Genomic DNA, 26,659 nt, shown 5'->3' on the forward strand with positions numbered 1-26,659 from the left:
TCAGCAGTTCAGGAAAAATGCTCAACTCTAAATATCTAATTAACTCATTGAGTGCCAATGACGACAGCTGTCGTCATTTCAAATACTAACGTAGAGTGCCAAAGACGACGATTGTCGTCAATTGTGTTTTTTGACGGTGGGACGTGGATCAATCCCTGATACATCTCCTGTACAAATATTGTAGCTATTGGAGGTCTATAACCTATTTTACAGATCCATTAGGTGGCGACAGTGCTGTCCAGATGAGAGAAAGTGGAGTAAAAAACAAAGAAGAAGTCGTTGTGGAAACGGAAATCGCATCGCATCCGTATGCATCCATATGCATGAAGCATACTGTAACGTTAGCTGTGCCTGCAGCAGCCAATCTGCTGCCACAATTGAGCCCCATCCGTGTCCGCTGCGATAGCCCATCCATATGATTTAGTTGCCGACACGGCGACACCAGCGTCTTTCTGAAAAGTTACATTATTCTCAGCTGGCGACACGCTGTAAAAAAGCGGGGGGATGCAGCGCAATTTTCAGTGCAGATCAAACTCAGAGCAAACCGCAGCAGAGACACTCCTCCCACCATGGAGGAGGAGGAGGAGGGGGGTGGGGCACGCAGGGCACTACAGCATACAACCATTGACAGTACACACAGACCCAGGCAGCAGGCTCGATGCATAGAGAGCAAACAAGCTAGAATAGGCTATCTGATGCCCACCAGCAGTAAATCAAGACCAGCAAGAAGGTGTAGGGTCTGCGCACGCAGGGGCCAGCGCTGCTGGTTGCAGCTAAAAAATATTATTTGGCCAAACAAAATTCCTTTGTTTTCACTCTTTTATTGAAGGAAATTATTTTTGAGGTGTCATTATATCAGAAAATATTAGCTTCAGAGTCAATGATGTGCTTGAATGTTTAATTTCACAAAAGGCTCATTATCTCAGCTTCTAGAAAAAAATTGCTGTTTTTGGTTAAATCAAGCTATCTTCTCCGGCTCATAACTAAAGAACGGAAAATGGGATCAATAAACCTTTTTTTGCAGATGATAGAAGAGAGTCTCCTCGTTCTTTGTGCGTGTTCGGTGTTTACATAGTAATATCACACAATATTCTGTGGGCCTCGAGAAATCACTGAAAACGCTCTGAAACTCTGGCACTGGGAGCGTCCGTTCTCCAAAAGTGGCTGGCACTCAATGAGTTAATATCAGTGTTCTTTTCAGTAAACTTCCTAAGAAATTAACAATTCCTTTCTCTGAAATTATTAAGAAATGGTAGACCCTGGCAAATCATGTGTTAACACCTTTTTGTGAGAACTCAGGCCACACACCCCTTATTGGCCAATAGTTGTGAAAAGTTAATAAGTAATTCTTGGCCCTATGACAAACATTTCCACAATGTTTCATGGTGTTGTGTGAATCTATCCGGAACTTACGAGCCTTTTTGTGACAATCCATGCCCACTGCCATGCCCCCCTTTGGCCAATCGGTGTGATACCATAGGAAAAAAACATTGTATCATACACAAACTTTGCACAGATCTTCAAAGAGCACATGGACTCACTCCTCCAACAGTGACATAAGAACAGAAGCAACTTCCTTCCTCTTTGAGTCATTATTGCACAAGAGAAACTATTGTTTTGATGGCATTGTGGAACAATAATTACGGTTAATGAGACATCATGTGTTTCTGACACTCCCTGTATGAGACAGAGGCTGGGATCTACATTTACTGGTAAACATTTGCACTGCGCCCAGCTCCCACGCAGCCTCCTCTATGAGTCAGTTTGCCTGATACGAGATAATATCGTGTTTGACAAACACAGAAACAATGTTTGTTAGGAAGAGATCATGTAAGATTTTGTTCCATCTTGAGGGAAAAGGTTCTAGACCCCCATCTCCACCAGCAGAAGAAGAAGGGAAAAAAAACAGCTCCAGTGTCACCTTTCACTGTTCTCACTTGTGCTGGTATCAGGTGTACTTTGAACAAGCCTGTGTTTGGTTAAAACCCACGGGATGGGTGGGGTAATGTGCTGTGTGTTTGCACAGACAAGGTAAATCCTCCTGTTGTGTGTACGTGTTCAGGCAAAGAACGGGCTTGCTCGGAATTTCTCATGTATTCTCTTTAACGGCGGGGGAGAACGCAAGCGAAAGGATTACCAGAAGAGACCAGAGCTGAATTACAAACACAATGGAGACGACCAGCAATGTGGACCCCACCAAGATCCTGGAGAAGGGTCCCGAATACCTCCGAAAGCAAATGGAGCTGGAGAGCGAGGCGAAAGCAGGAGGCATGAGCGCCATGGAGAGGCTCGCCGCGAGCAAGCCCAAATACGTCAAGAGTCCACATGTGGTCAACTCCACTCAGGAGCCGGCGCTTAGCTTCGGATCGGCCTCTGTGAGCAGTGCCGGCTCCTCGAACCGGAGCTCGAACCGCAGCGGCAAGCTCGGCACAGGGAGGAACTCTGCAGGTGGGACACAGAGCTGCTCACCAGGACAGGACAATGTGGTGCGTCGGTCCAGTTCCAAGAAACGGCCGGATTCCATTTTACTTTACAGGCAGAAATGTGGATTACTGAAAGGGTCAATGCGTGAGAGAAATAAGCGCAGGGTACCTCTCAAGAACGGCCCATTGCCTGAGGCAACAGATAAGGAATGCAAGTCAGGGGGCAGCAATGCAAAGGAATGTACCTCTAATGCAGTTGCTTCTCAATCTGAGCAATTGTTGAGGGCAATTGCACGGCGCAAAGTTACGGACCAAGCGGTCAGAGACACCAGTGACCCTGGGACCAAGGCGGCAGTGGCTGTTGAGAAAAAGCCAGGACACAGGAGAGTAGCTGAGGTGTCGCTGAGGTGTCGCACAGGGGTCAGCCGTTCGCACTCTGACATCAGCTCGAGGTACTCCAAAAGCTTTGCGGACTTTGACGCGTTCTTCCAGTACTGCGGGCTGGACCGCGAGGTCATCGAGTCTTTGGGCAAGGAGAACTTCTCGGCGCGCTCGGACGACCTCGCCGCAAAACTCCGAAGCGTCAGCATCTCCACGTCGGACGGCGGCTTCTCCAGGGGCAGCGGCGACAGCGATGGGCTGTTGCAGGAGGAGTTGCACGAGACGATTCACCAGGGAACGTCGGTCATTGAGCGCAATGCAAGGATTATCAAATGGCTGTACAGCTGCAAAAATGCCAAAGAGACTGGGAAGAAGTTACGAGAGCTTCATTGAGAATTAGCTGCTTTTTTGCCATTGAGGTCTATTGTTTGACAGATTCTTACCCAAGATTGTTGTATAAAGGATCCATTTTATTCGTTATAACTTTGCTTGAACACAGGCCATACATCAATACTGTAAATGAGACTGATGTGGACATTATGTTGAATGGCTTTGACAGAATTGGCTCTTCCTAAACAAGCAGCCAGAAGTTATTCCTGGTCTTGGGGTGTGTAAAGCACTGTAAGGCCCCATTTATATTGTGTTTGTATTATGTGTGTGTGTGTGTGTGTGTGTGTGTGTGTGTGTGTGTGTGTGTGTGTGTGTTTTCTTGGTTTTGTGTGCACCTGCATTATGTCCCTGTTAAGCCAATTTTACAGAAAATGTTACATATATTTTGGAAGTTTTACGAATTTGCTTCTGTTCAGACATAACATTTTTTATTTTTTTTACTACAGTAAAAACAGTCTTTCTCTCTCTCTCACACACACACACACACACACACACACACACACACACACACACACACACACACACACACACACACACACACACTGTTGTCTGTACACATACACTGACAGACAAACAAGGGCGTGCAGTGCACTGATGTCCAGAACAGCAGTGGAAAACGTGGAAAAAAGAGAGCCGAAAGTGCCGGTACTGATGCCTTGATGAGATATTTGATTATTTTCAAGACAAGATCTTAGCGCTCAAATTCTGACATTGATTTGAGATTCTTGCCATAAGCATTTCAGTGCAAGTCTTCTGTCAAAAATAACAACGGTCATAAATCATGCTCCTCAATGTGGCCTTTAGGCTAAGACAAGCATACAGTGAGAAGAGTGCGCTTCAATTACATTTACTTAATGTGCCTATTAAGTTTCCCATCTAGTGACTGGACTCCCTGCCTGTGCATTCCATTGTGCGCACGCACACGCACACGCACGCGCACGCACACGCACACGCACACACACACACACACACACACACACACACACACACACACACACACACACACACACACACCTACTTTATTTCATGTGCTTTATTTTTACCTGCTCTGATGGATATAGAATGTCAATAAATAAGCTGTTCCGCATTTCAATCTCACAAGGAATTCAATCTGTGTGAAAGATGTGATTACTGTGATAGTGTATTTCCACTGGACAATAATTACACAGGTAAGATCCCTAATCTGTGTTGGAAATAACGGTATCAGCCAGATAAAAGTCCTGTGGGTTGTAGTAATAATTTGCAACCTGAATAAAGGGGTCTGTAGACTAAAGGATGAGCCAACAGTCAGAGGAATGTAGCCTACCCGGTAATCTGAGCACTAGCTTGCTGGCAGGTCCAGTGACCCCTTGTAACTTTCCCTCTGTCTGCTTAGTCTTTTCTCCACTCTCTCTCTCTCTCTCTCTCTCCCTCTCTCTCTCTCTCTCTCTCTCTCTCTCGTAGCTGCTTTTCTTTGCAGTGGCCCCCTGATCAGAAGTCAGATGGGGGCAAAGGGTGGACAATTGTTGACGGAGTGCTTGCTTGTAATGGAGATGTCTTTCTCTTTCACACATGCGTGTGCGCGCGCACACGCACACATACACGTGTGCGCGCGGCGCGCACACACACACACACAAAAACACACACACACACACACACACACACCACACCCGTCACATACACACACACACACACACCTACACACACTGTACTGTCATGTTGTCGACATGCCGTAAACGCCTCCAGGGGCCTGACTGACTGTACCAAGTCAGGTCTTGTCTTGCCTCCTCCACTTTTCTGTTGCAACTTAGGACCCTGAGCTGTAAAATATCTGAATGGAAACTGATCTTCCTGCTGTAATTCCAAACCAGAATCATTCTATTATACTTTTCAATGGCTTTATAGTGTATCCATGTGTGTATTAACCTATGGAAAAGTATCGTGCATATAATGTTGAAAATCCGAAATCAGGGTTTAACAGCACAATGTAGGAACAAACTGCATTAATGTAATGGTTTGTAGAGGCTAGTGATTGTGTTGTGGCAGTCTTTTAAAGATTTTGTCTATGGAGGGGAGGGGGTGTTTGTTAAGGACTTGAAAGTATTATGATGTTCTTCTTACACTGTTTATCTGTAGGTTGATACACAAGGTGATACATTAAGTGACACCCACCCCAGGCCCTTACTACTACTACTACTAGTCTACTACTACTACTACTACAACTACTACTACTACAAGAACAACAACAACAAACATGGGTTCACTTGCAATGTGCATCTAAAAGTGTGAGTAATTTTGTTGTGTTCTTCTATCTTTCTATTGTACTTGATTTTTTTCTTCTATTTTACTTGATTCGATTCCTTTAATGCAATGCATTTGGCTTGTTATTTTAAATGTATTTTATATTTGTTTATCTGCATTCTATTGATGTAAAGCACTTTGAGCTTCATGCTGTGTATGAACGGTGCTATACCAATAAAGGTTATTATTACTAGCATTATTATCATTATTAATACTACTAGCCTCCTCCTACTACTACTACTATTACTACTACTACTAGGCTACCACCACCAGGGTCAGTGTTAAGTGTGTCTTTTGTCTTGATTGTGAAGTAGCCTACTTTGTTATCGAGTAAGCACCATACAAATAAATACCATACAAATACCAACTTATTCCTGGTCAAAATGTTGGACATCTCAGTTTATTGATCAGATCCAAGTGCAATGCCAAGTGCACATAAAAATACAGTATAATGACTGTACGGATTGAAAACTTTATTAGTGTATGTTGCCTTAAGAGGGCAGTATCTAACAGCAAAACTGAGCCTATAATTAGGAGCTAGGCCACAGTAGGTTGTGGTGGTTGATGGAGCCTGGAGGAGGTCTATGCTGTGAACAATTTAGACGACTGTATATCTGTAATACTGCTATTCACAGACTCTGTGTGGAGGCTTATTATGCATTTTTTCTATTTCACAAATCATGTCTATGTCTTGCATTTCCATCTTTGCCCAACATTGAAGCTAATCAGTGTCCCTCCTGTGACAGATGAACCTGCATTCACACAACTGTCTCGAAAACAACACTACAAAAGACATGTGAATATTGTATGCAAAAAGGTCTTACCTGAAGCTTTCTGTTTCCTAATACAGTGATTTATCAGGCTACATGTACATATCTTTTAAAAAATGTTGCATAAAGCACATTTCAATCAGACAAGTGTCAAATTCCCTTCCCCCATCTCAAAATCAAAACACACGAACATGTGCGCAGATCGCCATCACGTGCAGGGAAAATGCCCCAACAAAACAGAGAGGGTAAAAAAAGAAAATGATTGACAGTGGAGGGGAGCAAATCCCCGACGCGATGCCGGGTAGCAACAAGATAAATACAAAGGTATTGTCCAATCGCAGAGTGCAAAGGGGGCGGTGCCACATTCCACTGTATTGTAGCCTACTGTTTACTTCCGTCAATATCTCCAGCAGCAGGGCAGAAGAGAAGCACAGGCAGGCAGAGCGATACAACAAAGACGTCGCTCACAATAAAGGTTTGTTTAGTCGTTTTATATTTCTGACTAATTGTATTTTCGTGCGGTTCCGATTCGTCTTATCCGTGTCTTGACTATCTGTGTTGACTTGCGTGACAGCTTCGTCTCATCCGTGTTAATTACGCTAAACCAAAAAGGCTTCAATGTCCCCTGCTAATTGAGCCCCCCCCCTTAATTGCTCATAGTCATACGTTGGTTGTTGCCATGTGTGTTATTGCAATTTGGCTCAGATCCGAATGACTACACACACAGAAGCATATACAGCCAGGCAAACCAAGTCATTTCCCCCCCTCCATTGTCATTGTCAGTCCATTATAGGGTTTACAGATTCTGAATCTGTATGACGTTTTGGGTTGAATCCAAAACGTCATTTAACCATTTGTTGACCCTCCAGGTGTTTGGAGTGACAGCGACCCTCTCTTTGCACACTCCGGACCCTGCCTGAAGGATGCCTTTCTTGGGCCAAGACTGGAGGTCACCGGGATGGAGCTGGGAAAAGACAGAGGAGGGCTGGAAGAGGATTGTGTTCTTTGGACACGAGTTGGCAGACGACAACAAGGAGATAGACTTGAACGGGTAAGAAGAGCACACCCTATTTACCTTTGTCAGCCACACCACCCTGTTTCCACTATAGGTCACTACTGTGAACTTAAATACCGTAGATAATGAGTCACTACATTAGCAGGTCATTTTCCTCTAATGCTTTGTTATTTACCAACTGACTGTATATTACATATAAAATATTTTACAATAAATATTATTGGGACATGCATTGCAATGTAAAACACATTATTTGTCTGATCTCTCTAGATAATGACCTAATTCAGTATTTAGATTGACAAGTACTTAGTATTATTCCCTGGTGTTTTTTCTTAATGTGGAAGCAGCCACTGCATCGTATATTATACTTTACTTAAAGCCAGCTAGTGTCATTGATTGAGCACATTATGGATCATCGTCAGCATTGCCGCACTGTTTCATAATACTGGATATTGGCTTCTTTGTTTTCCATAGACTGAACAGGCTTGTAGCTGTGCCTCTGACAGCTGATGGAATGTCAATAGGTTGCATCAACTTGCATGCATGTCAATCCTTGAACTGTTTTCTGAACTAATGCACATTGTATATGGAGACTATGGAATGAGACATCATGGACAGGGCTCAGCAGTAAACATGTCAATCAAACTAAGCATTCCAGGGTGTTTCATGTTATAATAACATGAAACACAGCTGAATACCTTCATTTTCAAGGCATTCTTTTAGCCTCCTCTCTCGCCCTTTTGACTAGAATTGCTTTTGACGTCTTATGCCATGTTTTCTTTTGCTTTTGTTTTTCTTCATCATGGCAGTCAATGTATAAGTAAAGTAAGGACAAACAGGCAAATGCATCATTAAAAACTAATATTTTCAACTAGTGTTTGTAGTTACAGTATAGATTTATTTTATATGAACCCTGCATCAAAGGTTGCTTAGAATCAAATCTTATTTGAAACAAATGCAGCAGAGAATAGAATAGATATCATCAGCCCTGCAAATTGACTCTGATGTTTCCTGACCAGTTAACAGCAGCTATAGATGGTGTGTTTACCCTTAAAGCAAGAACCTTCAGCAGATGAAAACAGTTCATTCTGAACCATGCTGCACTGATAAGGTACAGAGTAGGAATGGAAATTGTCCAATCAACTGTTATCAGGGCCATAGCAGAGAAACGAAGGCTTTGATGAAGTGATTTGCATCCTGTAATTGCAGCCTGTCGTCGCCACAGGGGCGTCATGGCAACTGACAGACTTGAGTATAGGGTTGAGTTGAGATACTCTGAGGGTAATTTCACATAAGGCAAACTGATCAGTGTATCCTATTAGTGCTACACCATTCAAAGTAACGTTCATTGAGGTGGATGTTTTTGGGTGACATGTTAAATGTCTATTTTCCCAGTTTAAGAATTTACAGGTTGTATTTCTCTCTTTCTGAGAGAATTGCCTCTCCCTGGTGAGATTCTTGAGTATTCCCTGCTAGAAAACACACAGACACACACACACACACACACACACACACACACACACACACACACACACACACACACACACACACACACACACACACACATTATACTGTACATGTCATGCGCCAGGGTGGTAATTACCCAGAGCCTCCGTTGCCCCTCCCTCTGGCCCTGATGCCCTGGGATCCCTAAGGCCAGATTAGCAGTGCCCTGCTACCAGCCTGCTGCTGTCTGTTGCTTTAAAAGTGTCAGTGGTCTCAGTTTAATGTAGCCTTCCCTGTGCAAAGCATCATGTGTAATTGAATCATTTTAACACACATTTCAGATCGCTCTTCATGATGTCAATAGAGCAATGGCCTTTGTGCCCTGGCATGTGGCCTTGTGCCCTGAAAAAATGTGCGATGCTGAAGGCCAGATGGCCTTGCCCCTAAAATGACAAAATGTCCACCCTTTCATGCACATAACAAACAATACACAATCATACACAAAGTATGACCAAACTAGTGTAACGTTAACCTGACGCTGTCAGATGGACGGTTAGCTTCACATTACGTTTCACTAAACCAGTCCATCTGGCAATGCAGTAATCCAACTCGCTGACGGAGGCGGGCACTTCTTCCAAGCTACTTGGCAGGTGATTGGATGACCCATCTGTCTATCACCGCTGGTGCGTGTTAACTTCAACCAATCAGATCGCCATGCCTCTGACGTCACGTTTGCGACCGGAGGAAGGTGGCTGTGCCTGTAAGAGATCTCCGTGGTAGTCTATGATTGAGTCCTCACCGTCATCATCGTCGTAAAGTCGCCTTCGAAGCATGACGTTCGATTATAACGAACTAGTTGTGTGGCTTAGCCTTCCCAAATGTATTAAATTTTTTAGAATTGAATACATAGAATTGGGAACGTTACATTCAATTTCATTCAGACTGCCTGTCACTTCTGCGGCGGCAGCCAATGGCGGACTGCATAATCGGGCACGTCGGGCAAATGCCCGGTGGCCTGGCCTGGCCTGGCCTGCAAAAAAAAAAAAAAAAAAATCTTTTTTGCAGGCCAGGCCAGGCCACTCACTGAACAGCAGTCCAGGCGCCGAATACTGGTTTACTAGTGGTTTTATTACTTTATTCAGGGTTAAAGTGGGTGCATCTCATTGTAAAATTGGACTCGGCCCAAATTGGGCTTCAAACGGCCCAAATCGGGCTTCAAACGGCCCAAATCTGGCTTTAAACGACCCAAATTGGGCTTCAAACGGCCCAAATCTGGCTTCAAACGGCCCAAATTGAGCTTCAAACAGCCCAAATTTTTCGCCGCCGCCCTTCGGACGCCGGCACACGCGTCGGCCCGTATCGGCCTGGCCTGCTTGGTTCGGCCAATCATCTTAACTGCCTGTGCATGACAAGATGGATTACGTCAAGAGAATTCTCTTTTGATCTCGTGAGGTTATCCATCTTGCAAGCAAGGTTAGTGTAACGTGTGAATCCTGTTTTTCAAGGGGAATGGTCGTCACCCATTTTTCTGCTCCAGAACAGTTCAGTCAGTACTTGTGAACTTACACACCACTCTGTACTTCTAAAGCTAGACATTGGAGGACTAACCCTTTGATTTTTGTGAGTTCTTGCACCCAAATGAGGTTTAAATTCTGGTTCATTTACATTATCTGTTAGCAATGCTAGAATATAAACTCTTAGCATCTTATGGCCCCACAGAGTCAGCGTCCCACTCATTGTCAATGGTCAGCCCCTGATTTTACAGCCCAGTGGCATAAAAAATAAATATCAGCATTCCCATTTAAGTTCTATGACGATTGTTAACCGTTTTTAGAAGTACACAAGAATAGGCCAACACAATAGCTCCAAGAATGTTCAAACAATACCTATTATGCCTCTTTTGAAATAACTGCTGCTTCCAAAAGGCATTTGTCAAGGTTGTCTCCTAGCAGGAGAGCTGGCCTTGTTATCTGCAGGAAACATGTACTGACAGCATCAGACAGGGAAAGAGGAGAAGGCTGCCATCCTTTAGTTTTATTCTCTCTGTCTGCTCATAATACATAGTGTGTGTGTGTGTGTGTGTGTGTGTGTGTGTGTGTGTGTGTGTGTGTGTGTGTGTGTGTGTGTGTGTGTGTGTGTGTGTGTGTGTGTGTGCACGCGCGCCTCGTGCGTGCAGGTTTTGATTAGCTGTGCCTGTTTCATGAAATGTGTTTATTTGAAATGGACAACAGGCTAATTATGATTGCCAAATTGGTTCATTTGAGGGGCACTATTTATTTATTTATTTATTTATTTATTTATTTATTTATTTATTTATTTATTTATTTATTTATTTGTGACTGTTCATTTTATTTATATGTGACTTTTCATTGAATTTCATTGCAGTTGGCTACAGTATTCAGAGGAATTTTCTGTACCAGTTTGTGATATCTCCCTTGTTCTACCTCACAGTGCCACATTAGCCTTGTGAGCAGGCCACAGTGTCTTCACAGAAAGACAAACAATGACACTGCATCACACAATAACCAATGACATCATCTCTTCTTCACACTGGCTGTCCTCTAAGCCTTTCCTCATGCAGAAAGGCCCAATGACTTCATACAGTACTTTTGGTAAACCAACACATGTACTCGCTGAAAGAAAGATAGCGTTATGATGACAGCCACTGGCATGATACAGAATGGTACATTCATCGCAGCTTATACTAACGCCACCAGACCTAGGGTCAACTTGTGTTCGCAAACACTTTGTTTTTGTCTGCTCAAGTGCCAGATAGGTAGCATAAAGCTGTGGTGTCAGGAAAGTTCTCAAATCTAAATTTTCCTGTGACCGAGAGTAGGGCTGTGAATCTTCACTGGCCTCCCGATTCGATTCGATTACGATTCATCTGTCAACGATTCGATTCGATTTGATTAAACGATGCATCACGATGCATCGCGATGCATCTTAAATCGATGCATCACTTTTTCCGCAATACATGATTTATTTTTTCTCACTTTCTTTTTTCTCACTGTGTGGCTACTTTTAAAATAAAAGTGCATTTGGAATTGCATTGTATTATGATCCATAATTAAAATAAACAACTGCATGTACTTACATTCTATTTTATTTGATTATAATTTTTTTTTTTTTTTTTTTTTTTTTTTTTTTAATAATCGATTTTTGATATTTCTTAATCGATGCAGAATCGTGCACGTCCGCATCGCGATGCATCGTATAATCGATTATTTTTGACACCCCTAACCGAGAGTTTATCTGACACTCTCTGATATTGTCATCTCATCTTGACCCTTTAAGCAGGATCAAACAAATGCTCACAATTATACTATGAATGCTTTCCATCTCTCTAAGAGAAAAGCATATGGTTAGGGTTAAGCTACATGCAGCCTTCATCCTCATAGCTCTATATTTCAGAATATTTTTAGCTTTCCAGAAAGGTAGCTGAGCTTGCTATGTCTTGAGGCTCTTGCGCTGTATGCATCCTGTGTGAAATGCTAGGTTATTGCATCCCTGACCTGTAATTCACTGCGACAGCCTCCTGTGTGCGTGTGCATGTGTGTGTTTGTGTGCGTGTGTGTGTTTGTGTTGCGTGTGCATGTGTGTGTTTGTGTTGCGTGTGCATGTGTGTGTGTTTGTGTTGCGTGTGCGTGTGTGTGTGTGTGCGTGTGTGTGTGTGTGTGTGTGTGTTGCGTGTGCATGTGCGTGCTGCTTGTGTAGCATGCATGTGGGATTGGTTAAATGGATAGAGACAGAGGGATTAGCATAGAGCTCATTCATCCCATCCGTTGCACTTCACAGGCCCCGCCCACTCGGACACGCAAAGCCAAGCCTTTGCGTGTGCTTGAGGAAAAAGTAAATGAGTTTCTCCTTCCAGACAGTAGCCTATGTGATGACTGAGTCGTTTTGGCGAATACATTGTTTCCACAGATTCTGCAAGCTGATGAACACAACTCAGCCCCTGCATTTGTTCTTGATTGGAATAAATGTCCTATTGTACGTAACATACTGTAGGCCTATTGTGTGAGAGCAAAGTGCCCAAACCAACCTCTCAGTTGGATATTGGTTGGAGCTATTGAGCAAGTGAAACAATAGAATCCATTCGATGTATGGGCGAGCACGTTCTCTCTCTCTGACCTTTTTAATCAGTCTCCTCTTGTCTGTGGACTCATGTGGGATCAGGTGGCAAGTTGAACACCATACAACACCAAGGTCTTAGGTTGCAATCGGCTTCATTCCTTCTCACTAACCATCTTTCTTGTCATTTTGCCGTAACAGCAGTCTGTTGTGAAAAGAATCAGACTTCATGTTCCTACTGAGATCTAGACTGTTCTCAAGTCAGGCTCATTTTCTTGTCAATCTTCTACATTCTCTCTATGAAGAAGCAACTCGGCTCTTATGAAGTATTCAAATGTGTTGCCGTGGTCTAATTGTGTGAAAGTGTTTTTTTCTCATATGGACCAAGCTCACAGACAAAGAAAAGTTAGTAGCATTATTCTGTATCTGTGTGCCTTTCTGTTTCTGTGTACATTTCAGTGTGATCAAGTCGGGTTTGCTCGTTGTGTTGCCAGTCAGGTGCTCAACTTCAGCCAATGGATTATTAATGCATGGAGTGTCAATTATCAAGCCAGTCCAGGCACTTTGATCACCCAGGCAAAGGTCATTAGAGAATACCTCTATTACAGAGTCATAGATCTTGATACAGATCCCACATTCCAGCAGGCTAATTCACCATGGTGAAGATGGGCTGCATTCAGGCTACATCAGGCAAGGCAAGTGTGGCTGCGGCATTAAAGGAATAGTCCACTTCCCTTTCACCTTAATTGAAGCTTTAGTTGACTCCATGTACCTGCACCATCGACAGTAAATAACATGGACGAAGCCTACCGTTGTTTTTGGGACTCCTGTTTGGAAGCCTAGTGTAGCCTGTAGCCATCTTGGGATCCTTGCACAGCTCACGCAAGACGACACGAGACGGGGGGGTTTCCCAGGGCAGCGCAGTTCCGCCTGCTATTGGTCCGTGATCGGCAAGCTGCGCGATCACTGGACAGGCGACCTGTCAGTCACCCCCAAAACATAGTCTATTATATCGTCTATTTTACTCTTAACACGTTGAGTGCCAATGACGAGATATCTCGGCTTACAGGATCCAACCGTTGAGTGCCAAAGACGAGATATCTCGGCTTAAAATTTTTTTTTTTTTTTTTGACGGTGGGACATCGATCAACCCCTTTCACGTCTCCTATACCAATATTGGAGGAAGAGAATGTGTATAATCTATTTTACCGACCAGCTAAGTGGCGACAGTGCTCTCCAGACAGAGAGAAAGCCAGCAAAAACAGCCACGGGAGAAAGCCATTCTCAAGGAAATAGCTGGGCGAAAACGCTTTCGATTTCACACACACACACACACACACACACACACACACACACACACACACACACACGCGCGCACACACACACACTCGAGTACCTTTGAGCATAAATAAGACCAGAATCGCAAAAGCTTCATCAAAGCTCTCAGCCAACACCCCAAGAAACGAACAAGCCCGTTTTACAGTAATCCAGACTTGCCCGAGAGCGGCCGCGGAGCCAGCAGCAGCAGCACAGACGGAGGGAGGAGTTTGGAGACACACACACACACACACACACACACACACACACACACACACACACACACACACACACAAACACAATACAGTATACAGACTTGCCCAAGGGCACCCATAATCACAGGCACGTGAGGTGGTTCTAAAAATCCATTTATCTCAAAACTCTCTGAAAATCTCTGAAACCATGCTGTACTCAACGGCTAATATCTACATAACTACTAACTCTACAAACTAACTCTTTTAGACAGAGAAAGCACACATTCTATTAGTACTTTTGTGAACTTTGTGTTCACAAAGTCAAAGCAGAAAAGAATCCTCGGCTCTTGTAAAATGAGCCAGAATCCTCAAAAAAACCCTCTGGCAGAAGCTAACTACAGTATTGAAAAAAGGCTGGCAGTGAATGTGTTAAGTTATTATAAAAATTCACCCCCGTACGGATGTTATGAAATGTGAAATTAGCTATATACAGTAGGCCAAAACCATGTTTTGGCCCAGGCTGTAAACATGCTTAATCCTGTTAAAAAGTGGGTCATTTTAACATGGGGGTGAACGGGAATGACTCCTCTTTGGGTCCATCCTCAAGTGGCCATTCGAGGAGCTGCAGCTTTCTCAGTTCACTTCCTCAGCTTCCTCTTCCAAACCCAGAGCTAGCCCACTGACCTGCACTATTGTTTCATCAGAGCACAACCAGCATCGCTCTCCTTTCAGGCATCAATCTATTTCTTATTCTTATATTTCTTATTTTATTGTTTTGTGTGTGTGTGTGTGTGTGTGTGTGTGTGTGTGTGTATATATATATATAATGTACATATTTTCCACATTGCATGCTTTAGGCAAGATATATATTACCGTATATATTTGTGAGAGGGTTGGGAGTTCCGCCAGTGTGTTGTGTCCAAGAGGAATTTTCTCCTCCATAAATCTGTTTAGCGATACTAACAGATTGTTCAAATTGTTCCCAAAGCTGATGCATAACATCCCAGTGTTATTACTCTGAAATGCTTTGGACTATAAAACCAAACGACCTGCCAAATGTGCTGTAATGAAATGCAGGCAAAGTAACAAAGCTCTTTCTGATGTAGAGATTTCAGAACAGAAGTGGAAGGATTTTAAGCTTTCGGCATTATATTATTTTCATGGTTTAGCCTTTTAAATGAATAATACATCATCTGCAGCATGTGGTATTAGTCTGTGAAATATATATATATTTTTGCAGTAGAGAACAATCATTGCTATTTCTCTACTGCAGTGATTCCCAAACTGTGGGCCGTGGAGGTACTGCAGGTGGGCCGCGAGTGGTCTGCTAACACTCCCGATTTTCACGGGTAATCACATGGCTGTAGCAGGGTCATTTTTAAAGCTACAGCGGAGATCCTGTTATCAGAAGAAACTAGAAGACCTAAGGCATCCACTGGTACCAACCAAGCATAATATGCTAGCTTGTCTGCAAAGGGTCTAAATACAGCTCCAAATGTAGGTTAAATTTTCAAAGGGGTCCCTTGACCTCTCGTCTCAATTTAGCTGAATGAAAATTGGTACCCATGAGTCCCCCCTTTACACATAAGATGGGGCGGCTGTGGCTCAGGAGGTAGAGCAGGTCGTCCACTAATCTGAAGGTTGGTGGTTCGATCCCCGGCTCCTCCACTTCGCATGTCGATGTGTCCTTGGGCAAGACACTGAACCCCAAATTGCTCGCGATGGCTGTGCCAGCACCCTGCGTGGCAGCTGGCCGCCCTCGGTGTGTGAATGGGTGAACATTGTAAAGCGCTTTTGATAAAAGCGCTATATAAATGCAGTCCATTTACCATAAAATAGCATTTTCACAGCCTAGCATTACTAGCTTGTGGATTGATTTCTTGTTGTTGCTCATCACATTTTGTCTCAACAAATGTGTTATGCATCCAAATACTTCTGATGAGTAAGGGGGGAGAAAATGTTGGCAATCTGCTTTTGGGGATTTTGCCGAAATGTTTTTGTGTGGATGGGATTATTAATTTCCCTTATGCCCAATTCACATGCTCTGTTAATGAAATAAAAAATATATATTATAAAAAACATATAGCGAAATAGATCATCTTAGTGTCGTGTGTTGATCAGAGTTGTGATTAAAGGTTTGGGTGGGCCCCGGAAGATTTTCAGATTTCAAAGTGGGCCGTGGCATCCTTAAGTTTGGGAACCCAGTCTACTGTAATACCTTTCTCTCTACAAAGTAGAACATTGCTGATATTTCAGAAGGCATCATAACAAGTGCAAAAGCACAGCGGACTGTGTGTGTTGACTTTGTAGTTGGAGCCTCAGGTGTCAACAGGATAAACCTGAACTACCAACACAGATGTTGTGAGCATGGTATTTGTGTGTAGTTCACTTGAAGCCGACACACATTCCCTGAACGGACTGCTGCATGTTGTCAGCCCACCGGTGCCAGCACACAAATTACACAGAGACATGAAGAGAACGCACTGCACTGCAGGATCGTTCAAGGGCTGACCATGACATAACACAACTAAAACAAGTAGCCATCCACCGCACACATGGCCTTGATTTATAGTTAGACATTTTATAAAGCATCTATATTCAGTATATTGAAGTACCACACACACACGCACACACACTTTAACTATTTATTTGCCTCCACAAATTATATTAATATTACAGGGAATCAAATATAACGGGTTAGACAGTCCACGGGCACCTAAGGGTATACATAGCAACATCTCCTCCACACAGCCGGGCTGCCTATGACAGCTGAAACAGAGCAATATTTGGCAAGCATACATACTTACACACATACATGATACACCTGCACAGGCACGCAGATAAACTATGCACATAAATACATACAGAAAGTAGAGGGCCCTCGTTAGAGTGCATACCTTTGCCAACTTTTCTACAAAGTTTCATGGTGTTAACATGAATCCGTTTGGAAGTTAAGCACCTTTTTGTGATTGGCCATGGCCATGACCACGCCCCTTTTGGCTAGTGGTCATGGAAAGTGAATCAGTTCTAGGTTGGCCCATGACCTGCTTTTCTACCAAGTTTGGGCAAATCCGTTCATAACCTTTAGAGATATCCTGCCCCACAAACAGACAAACAAACGGGGCCGAAAACACACAACTGTTGGCGGAGGTAACAATAAATATACACTCCATTCCTTTCTGTTTCTTTTGGAGTTAATTTCATGTCACTCGTGGTACTGGACAACATCTGTCAAATTGAGGTCAGCTCAGCTGCCAAAAACCATTATGGTAAGACCACCTAACTAGGCAGGAGCAGCTGGGCGCTCGGAACAACCTGTCCAACAAGATAATGTACTCACTTTTTACATTTGCTTGTGCTTGAACGATGGTCTTGTTTTTGTTTTTTTATTCTGTGCATTATTATTCTTTCCCCCCCTTTATCTGTGTGATCTTTTTTTATGTTATCTAATCGTGGTTATCATTGGTATTAATATTGGTATTTGTGTTAATATTACTTGCAAACACACAAATGCTGCCCCTGACAACCACAAACTACTGCAGCCCTCTGCCTGCCGACTTACCATGTAATCCACCAGAGACATACTAACACCTAATGCAGGGGTTCCCGACCTTTTTGGGCTTGTGACCCCATTTTGACTCACAAACATTTATGGACCCCAGACATTCAAATTCCGGTGCAACGTGACATCATCAGTGACATCATGTAACAGTTTGCTGACTTTCTTTTCCTCAGAATTCCGACTTTAATCTCAGAATTCTGACATTAAAATGAATGCTGACTTTTTGTTGAATCATATTTCTGACTTTAATCTGAGAATTCTGACTTTTTTCTCAAAATACTGACCATAAACTCAGAATTCTGACTCTAATCTCAGAATTCTGACTTTTATCCTCAGAATTCTGACTTCTCCTTTTTTCAGAATTCTGACATTAATAATCTCAGAATTCTGACTTTTATTGTCATATGTAATCTAATGTTGCACTAAAAATGGCACAGTAAGTCTAAGTCAGGGTGGTGCTGTCTCTTCTGACATCTTGGTGTTCTGATCAGTAATTAATGTGTGTTACTTTATTGATCCCTGTGGTGAAACTCTGCAGGGTACCATGCAATTATCTTGTATCGAAAGCGTATTGGTCACAGACAGTCATGCAACAGTATTGACTCATTCCTCCATGTCTTCTCTCCATCTAAACAGGCTCTGCAGTGAAAACAAAGAAAAGCTGTTTGTTGAAGACGTGTGTGACCTCGCCACCAGAAAGAGGAAAAAGGACTACTACAACAACAACACCAAATCTCAGTGTGAGTTGCAGCAGCACATTGTCTCTGGTGGTCTCTATGTCAAAGGTCTGTGGTCTGAAAATAGCCTTTCTGGAGAAAACGGCCCAGCAAAAAGTAGAGTGCCACCTGTTATAACGCTGACTGTTTGTCTCCACAGCAAATAATTGGACTAAAGCTTTTCATCCGCAAATGTATTACCTGAGATTTGAACATGAAAGTTGACAGTACTAGCCTATGTAACAGCTATCTGTGAATTTTATGAGTAATTCAAATTATTACATTTGTAATGTTTTACAAAACATGATGTGAAACAAACCTATATCAAGAAAGTCACCTCTTCAACTTTGTGTGTGCTCCACTCTGTATATAGTGAAACAAACATTATTACACTGGACGCCGGGTGTGTTCAAACTATTTCACTTCTGCTTGAAAACGTGGGCCTTGCAACTTTGGGTTATGCTTGTATTGATAAAGGAGGTGGGGCATGTACTGCAGATGAAGGTACCGTCCTTGCGTATGTGTGAGCCTGGTATGCAAGTGTGCAAGGTTCTCCAGGGAATCCTCCACCGGGGGGTGCAATAGGCCCTTTTCACCAACGTGACTGACCTACTTCCACAGGGTATAGATTGGTTCTCACCGTTGACAGCAATGATAAAGAGCGAACTTTCTGTCCAACATGGTGTAACACAATACAGGTGTTTCCATTAACATGCCATCTTTCTGTTTCTTTTGTCAGACAACTGGCACAACTATAAAAACGTGAATTGATCGAAGGTCGGAAAATGTGTGACCCTCAATCAAACGACTTCTATATAGCGCTGTAACACCTGGATTGTTTTACACGCTATTTTGGAACAGACACAGTCAGGGGGTGGCAGAAAGTTGGCTTCTTAACATTGCTGGCAATGGTGAAAAACGATCTGTACATTAAAAAATATGATTGATGTACATCCGCGTTGTCTTTGTAGTGTACAGTTGGCTTCTTAACATTGCTGGCAATGGTGAGAACCGATCTGTAGACTACAAAGACATGGTGGAAGTACATCAGTCATTTCTGTGAAAAGGATCTATCCGTCACATTGTCTTCGATAGGGGAGAGGGAGATATGGGCTTTCTAGTTTTCGTCACAGGGCGGTAGAGAGGCTGCTGTCAGCGCTTCCTGTTTTGAACACGAGCGCAAACTCCATCCAGCTGGTGCGTCGCCGCCCACCTGGGATCTCTGGAAATGGCACAGCACAGCTTGAAGCCACATCTCCTATTCGCTGTGATTGGTGCGATTGCTCCCCAAAACATGTGGACCACATCATGTGCGTTCTAAAAAGTTGAACCTTGCGGCTGCCTGCTAACTATTAATATTGAAGTAAAAAAAAAAAGACAGGAAACAATTTGAAAAAGTGGAATAGAGTGAACAAAGGAAGTTCTAAAAAGGGCTATTTTCCATCTATAATTCAATCTCCTAAAGAATGATGTCGCTTTTTTTAATCATCAAAAAAGAAGAACAATATTTTTCTCCCATTTTCGCCCCAATTTGTACTTGGCCAATCTCCCCTGCTGTCCCCGTCATTGCTCCACCCGCTCTGCCAATCTGGGGAGAGTTGTAGACTAGCACATGGTTCCGCCGATACATGTGCAATTGCCAGACGCTGCTTTTTCACCTGACAGCGAGGAGTTTCACTGGCAGGACGTAGCGCATGGGAGGATCACGCTATTCGACGTTTAGCAGCTATACCCCAATAAACACTGTTTTTTTCTCTCCTTTCTCCAGTTGCTTTTAGGGATAAATGGATCTACGCGCAGAAGGGGAGCACCAGAGAGGTGAGCGCTGGAGCGGGAGCCGTTTCATCTTGTGACTTGAACCTCACGAGTGTTCGCATGAAGGATTTATTGGCTGTTGATGGAAACAGTGGGGTTTTCTTGAATCAAACCATTCTGTAAACTCTGTGTCTGTTGTCTTGTGTCCACCCAGCGACACGGATACTGCACACTCGGCGAAGCCTTCAATCGCCTAGACTTTTCCAGTGCCATCCAGGACATGAGGAGATTCAACTATGTTGCAAAAGTAAGCAAATGATCATCACACGTTTTCATAAAGAATCATTTTTGGGAATTGTTGTACCAGTTCTACAAGTGACTCTGTCCCCCTCGCTGTGTCTCTCGCTTCTTCCCTGTCTCTCCCTCTCCCAGCTTTTCCAGCTTATAGCAAAGTCCCAGCTGACCTCTTTGAGTGGAGCTGCCCAGAAAAACTACTTCAACATACTGGAGAAGATTGTCCGGAAGGGTAGGAGAGCCAAGAAACGGAGAGATAGACTTATTACTTCGTTTACTGTGCACATACAGGCAGACAGCCGCCATATTTATTGCCAGCCCAGCATCCTCAGACCCTGTTAGTCAACCCCAGAGCAATTCTTAGTTTAGGATCGTTCCACGTTAGTAAATGCAGCCTCATGTTTCACATTCCCTCTATCTCCCATGCCCTCAAAACCAGGTTAGGCTCTGAGCAGCCGGGAGACATCAGCTTTCATGGTACTATTCATGGCTCTCCTTCTGGAGTGAATGCCTGGGACCAGTGCACTCCGTCATTATGGGGATGGCATTCCGGGTGGATCAAAGGATAGATTTAGACTGAAATCCATTCAGCCGCACGTATCTGGCTGGGAGAACTTGGATTAGTTTGCTTTGGTATTGAAAGAGTTTGTCATTGCTTCAGGAATGGCTTCAAAATACTACGTAGATTTGTAATTTTAAACTGCAGTCAATCATTACTTGTGGTGATTGTTTTTTTTCATCAGCCTTTTCCAATAACCTTTTTTCCTTTTCTTGTTTCTATTCTGAGGACGCCTGTATGTCTCTGAGACAAATATAGGCCCTGCTCAGTAGTGAACTTAGTAGGGTTTAGTAGAGAGAGGAATCGTTTTTAAAGAAACCGTAGCCTTTCCATGGCCATTTCCTGACTCTTGTTCCTTGAAAACAGTCATAAGTCTTTTTTAAGACAAATATGGGTTCTGCTCAGTGAGGAACTTGGAATAGGAAAGATTTTTTTGTCTTATTTTTGTTGTTGCTGTGTTTGTATGGTCATGTTTCACCTGGCCATGGTTGTTTTTATGCTCATCTTATATGTTGTTTTTGTTGGGCTCCAGTCCTGGACGACCACTACAATCCACGGCTTATTAAGGAACTGCTGCAGGACCTGAGCTCCACTCTGCAGAGCCTGACTGTGGGTGTGGGCAGATCTATCCTGGTGGGCACCGTCAACATCTGGTTGTGCCGGCTGGAGAACATCGTCAGCTGGCAGCAGCAGCTCAACAACCTGCAGATCCCCAAGGTAGAGAGTGAGTGAGTGAGTGTGAGTGTGTGTGTGTGTGTGTGTGTGTGTGTGTGTGTCTGTGTGTGTGTGTGTGTGTGTGTGTGTGTGTGTGTGTGTGTGTGTGTGTGTGTGTGTGTGTGTGTGTGTGTGTGTGTGTGTGTGTGTGTGTGTGTGCCTGTGTGTGTGTGTGCCTGTGTGCATGCGTGTGTGCACGAGTATGTGCATGTGTGCATCCCTCCCTTTGATCCTTTCCCAAAAGAAAACCACTGTCCAATTTTTCTCTCCTCAGCAACTGTCCGATGGCGCGTCGTTCACCCACCTGCCCCTTCAGATGCAGAACAAGATCCTCTACAAGTTATCAGATGCCAATGACATCATCAACCTGGGACAGGCCACATATACACTGCAGATCCTCAGCGAGGACAGGCAGCTGTGGAAGACGCTTTGCCAGTTTCACTTCTCAGAGAAACAGGTGAGCTCATCCATGAGACATGGATAGTAGTTTACAATCTGCTGCTGAATGTTTTTAAAGACTGATATACTTCAAAATGTAATATTGGTCAAGCATCAATGATAAAGTTCTCATTTAAAGTACAGTAATTGATTGCTGTTGGGTAATTCCTCCCTTGACCACTAGAGAGCAGAGTCGCCTCAATTCACTCCTTTGTGGGGGATCTCCCTCCCTCTCCCTTTCCCCTCTCTCTCCACTATGAAATGTCCTTAATTTCTCTCTAATTACACTTTTTAATAATTACTTTAATCTCCTGGGTTTTAATTGTTAAATTGTATCAAACTGTGTGTGTGTGTGTGTGTGTGTGTGTGTGTGTGTGTGTGTGTGTGTGTGTGTGTTGTGTGTGTGTGTGTGTGTGCGTGCGTGCGTGCGTGCGTGCGTGCGTGTGCGTGCGTGCGTGCGTGCGTACGTACATGAACACAGTACTGTAGGCATTTGGTATTGACTGAGAGCAACAACGTGGACTGGAAGCTGATGTACTTCACCTTACAGAAGTATTACCCCAAGAGGGAGCAGTACGGAGACACACTGCACTTCTGCAAACACTGTAGCATCCTCTTCTGGAAGGTAAGCAAGGAGACACAACATGACATAAGCGTCACCAGTAGGTGTCGTCGCACTGCAGGGCACTTTGGTATAGAAGAAACGGCTTCTGCACACCCAGGTCGATGCACGTTTCATTGATTGGGTTAAGCCAGTGATACTCAACTTGCGGCCCCTGTGTGGCCCGCGATGGAATTGAAAAAAAGAAAAGAAATGACAGTGCACCTGAACGCAACATGCAAGATACCCGCTGAATAAGTGTCCAAATGTTCATGTCATTCTGGCCAATACTCCACTTCTGTTATAGCATTTCAGTCTGGAATATGGAATATCTTTCAATAATCTATGATTTAGCTGCTAAATTGTCAAATACCGCCGTCTGCTTGCTACTCAGGCACTTATGTATGTACTTAACCTAACTAACTTAACCTAACTAACTATCCGGTGTGCACAACATTGTCAGACTAAACTCCAGCTGACACCCCAAAAACCTACAATCCGCCACAGAAAAATGTACATTGTTTGTTTATTAACTGGCCCCTGGCCTTCTATCATTTCACGAAAGTGGCCCCCGGGCAAAGCAAGTTGAGTATCCCCGGGTTAAGCTTTTGCTCTAATCGCCTCTCACTGGTATCCAAGCTGCCAGCTTAGTAGAAGTTAGAATGTGTGTATAATAAACAAAATGTGTGGTGTGCTGCATGTGCAGGAAAGATGTTTCTCACAGGCCTTGAAGCTCTCAGGTTGTACATCGGTCAGATCTGGTACTAGAACATGCTGTTATTCCATAAATCAGACAGACAAAACATCCATTATCGTTTGGCAGTCTGGGTCAAAGTCTCCAAAATACTTTGGTCCAATCACACAGCCTCTCTCACACTGATAGCAGTGCAAGTCTTCTCTGACGGCACTGAGGAAAATCATCAAAATCCTGCCTTCTATCTCTGCTTTCTAAAAAGAAAAAGAAAAAAGAACTTGACGTTGCCTTTGTACTTTGACTAACTACTACAGATTAATATTCTCTCTAAATCCCTGAGGCCACCACAAATGATTTGTTCCACTTTCAATACAATGCTCTAACTATTCATAGGGGGTAAACGAGTTTCTGCATGATGATGATGACGCACATCAGCACTTATAGGCTAACGCTAATGCTAACGGCTATGTGCTAATTATGCTCATCCCTACTGCCCATGGACAAAATGGTAATCTGAGAACTCATACATACTGTACGGTATATGTAGGAGGTTGTGTCAATGGCTTGTTTGCCCTCAGTGACACAGTAAACCTAATTTACAGGAACTATTTATGGAATTATTTAGTGACACCATTTATGTTATCCTCCTTGGCTGATTCCCTACATGCTTTAACCTCCAACCTCTCGATGCTTCTCTCCCTTCCTTGCTGTTCTTCTTCTGTTCCTTCTTCCTGATCCCCTTCTCCCTGATTCCTTAAGGATCGCCACCTGGCGTTATTATTCAAGGTACTTCCTGTCCCATCACGCCTTTCTGTCTCTTCAGTCGCCATTTTTGTCTTTATGTCGCCCTCGACAATCTGATTTTATTTTTCTATGCGTGCTGCAGTTTCGTCTTGTACCTCTTTCTCTCCGTGTTTCACGTCATGGCCTCATTGTGTGTTCTAGGAATGTTTAGCAAGCGCTGCCATCCTCTCTGCTGACATTTTAACGGCCTCTAACTGCGTTCTTTAAAACATTTAACAGCTTGTTTTTTGTTGGGTCATAAATTCCTCTGAACGTTCAGTCCATGTGTCTGACAGAAGCTGTCCACTGTCATTTTGTCTAACGCCATTTTTTTTGCCAAATGTTTCTAATGTTCAATGTACTACTTGAACTTGAAGACATCCTCTGTTTTCCTGTTAATGATTTGGTTCCTGACTGTGTTCCAGGACTGCGGCCACCCGTGCACAGCCGAAGATCCAGACAACTGCCTCATGCCCGTCTCTCCCCAGCACTTTATCGACCTCTTCCAGTTCTAGTCCTAAGGAGCCGTTTACCCCTCACGCCCAAGTGAACTGTGTGTCTGAGGTTTTGATGTCTTTTACCCAATTACTGTACAAAGGGCTTCAACTGAAAAGTGACTTTTTCGTGTTTTTGCTCCTTACGCACAAATGTTTGTCTCCATGACAAGAAGAAAGGCAACTCAAGACCGAGGAAAGAAGGAAAAAAAAAATGTTAAAGGATGTTTAGTATGCTGGAGATGGGTAAACAGTGTATCTGGGGTTTTGATGGACATGGGGAAGGGTGTGTGCATTTATACCTTGGGAGAAGAATTGGACCCATTTGTCCACTGATTGTGTAGTTGAGGGGGTTGAGGCTACTCTGCCTGTCGGTCTATTTTGTTTGGTGATATTCTTCTGCAGTAACTGAATGCATGTCAAGTGTAAGTGCAAGTCTCTGTTTATGCACCCAGCACTTAATTAGGAACATGCAATTATCCATTCAGCCAATCGTGTGGCAGCAAGATCATGCAGATACAGGTCAGCAGCTTCAGTTCATGTTGACATCAAACATCCGGATGGGGCAAAATGTGATCTCAGTCCCTCTGACTGTGGCGTGGTTGTTGGTGCCAGGCGGGCTGCTTTGAGTGTTTGTGAAACGGCTGATCTCCTGGGATTCTCACACACAACAGTCTCTAGAGTTGACACAGAATTGTACGAAAAACAAAAGACATCCAGTCTGCGGCAGTTCTGCAGACGGAAACGCCTTGTTGATGAGAGAGGTCAGAGGAGAATGGCCAGACTGTTTGAAGCTGACAGAAAGGCTTCAGTAACTCAGCTAAAAAAAAAAATTTTTTTACAACTGTGGTGAGCCGAAAAGCATCTCAGAATGCAACATGTCAAACCTGGAGGCAATTTCACTTTCGTAGCCGGTTGACATTGAGCTGAAAGCTGATACCTACCAAGTATTTGTAAAGTGTTCCTAATAAAGTGCTTGGTGAGTGTATATTGTCCTTTGTGAATTATTGCTGTGCTCTGTGTACATTAAAGGCATTTACACTAAAAGAAAAGAATGTACAAAATTGTGTTTGCCGTACACGTTTTTACAATGTGCTTTTGTCAGAACTGTCAAGTGGGCAGGCAGGAGAAATGTAAAACCTTATTTATGGAAAAAATATTTTCTATCCTGTCTTCAACTTTTGTAACATTCCTTTGTCATTCCACTACTCGATGGTAGCCTACTGTCATGACTTTTACGGGACAGAATCTAGCTATATAATGATTAAATATTTCTAAAAACCTGCCCATGTGTGTGGTTGTTTTTCTTTTTGGGGGGGGGGATTATTTGACCTTTTGTTGGTTATTGTATGAGGAGCTGGGTGGACAATAGGAACTAAGAAATGTGAACAGTCCAATGAGAATATCAATTTCTTAATATTTTTTCCTAAGGCCTCTGACACATTCTGCACTGGTGACTAAGGGCAACTCTATCCGGTAGAACAGTGCTTCCCAAATGGTGTGCCTATAGGCAGGCAAGTCCAGGTGTGCCTTGGGATTTTTGTGACAACCATACATTATTATTATTATCATTGCAAATATACCCTAAAACTATACAAAAAGTGGTTGTGTTGTTGCTTTGATAGTAATTTTACAAAGTTTCAAATTAATTCCTGAATGACTGTTATAGAGGCTATTTTGCACAGATATAGAGGTGTGCCTTGAGATTTTGTCTTGTACCACAGGCGCAAAAGGTTGAAACCCACTGCTGTAGAAAGAT

At 43.3% G+C, this 26,659-nt stretch overlaps 2 protein-coding genes across 2 annotated transcripts; both read left to right on the forward strand.

The window, feature by feature from the left end:
* The first annotated feature begins 2,125 nt into the window (after positions 1-2,125).
* On the forward strand, positions 2,126-4,239 carry fam110c (family with sequence similarity 110 member C). Its single transcript, XM_083642560.1, has one exon. The coding sequence runs from the start codon at positions 2,169-2,171 to the stop codon at positions 3,195-3,197; it is 1,029 nt and encodes a 342-aa protein (XP_083498686.1). The 5' UTR covers positions 2,126-2,168; the 3' UTR covers positions 3,198-4,239.
* A 2,417-nt stretch (positions 4,240-6,656) lies between these two features.
* On the forward strand, positions 6,657-26,138 carry fbxo25 (F-box protein 25). Its single transcript, XM_083643105.1, has 10 exons — positions 6,657-6,719; positions 7,114-7,295; positions 18,489-18,592; positions 20,337-20,386; positions 20,538-20,630; positions 20,756-20,849; positions 21,709-21,893; positions 22,165-22,347; positions 22,810-22,953; positions 24,832-26,138. Exons 2-10 carry the CDS (start codon positions 7,168-7,170, stop codon positions 24,919-24,921), a joined length of 1,071 nt encoding a protein of 356 aa, XP_083499231.1. The 5' UTR covers positions 6,657-6,719; positions 7,114-7,167; the 3' UTR covers positions 24,922-26,138.
* The last annotated feature ends 521 nt before the right edge of the window (positions 26,139-26,659 follow it).

The sequence above is a fragment of the Poromitra crassiceps genome (genome assembly GCF_964638095.1).
Source record: "Poromitra crassiceps genome assembly, chromosome: 9".
Taxonomy (NCBI): Eukaryota; Metazoa; Chordata; class Actinopteri; order Beryciformes; family Melamphaidae; genus Poromitra; species Poromitra crassiceps.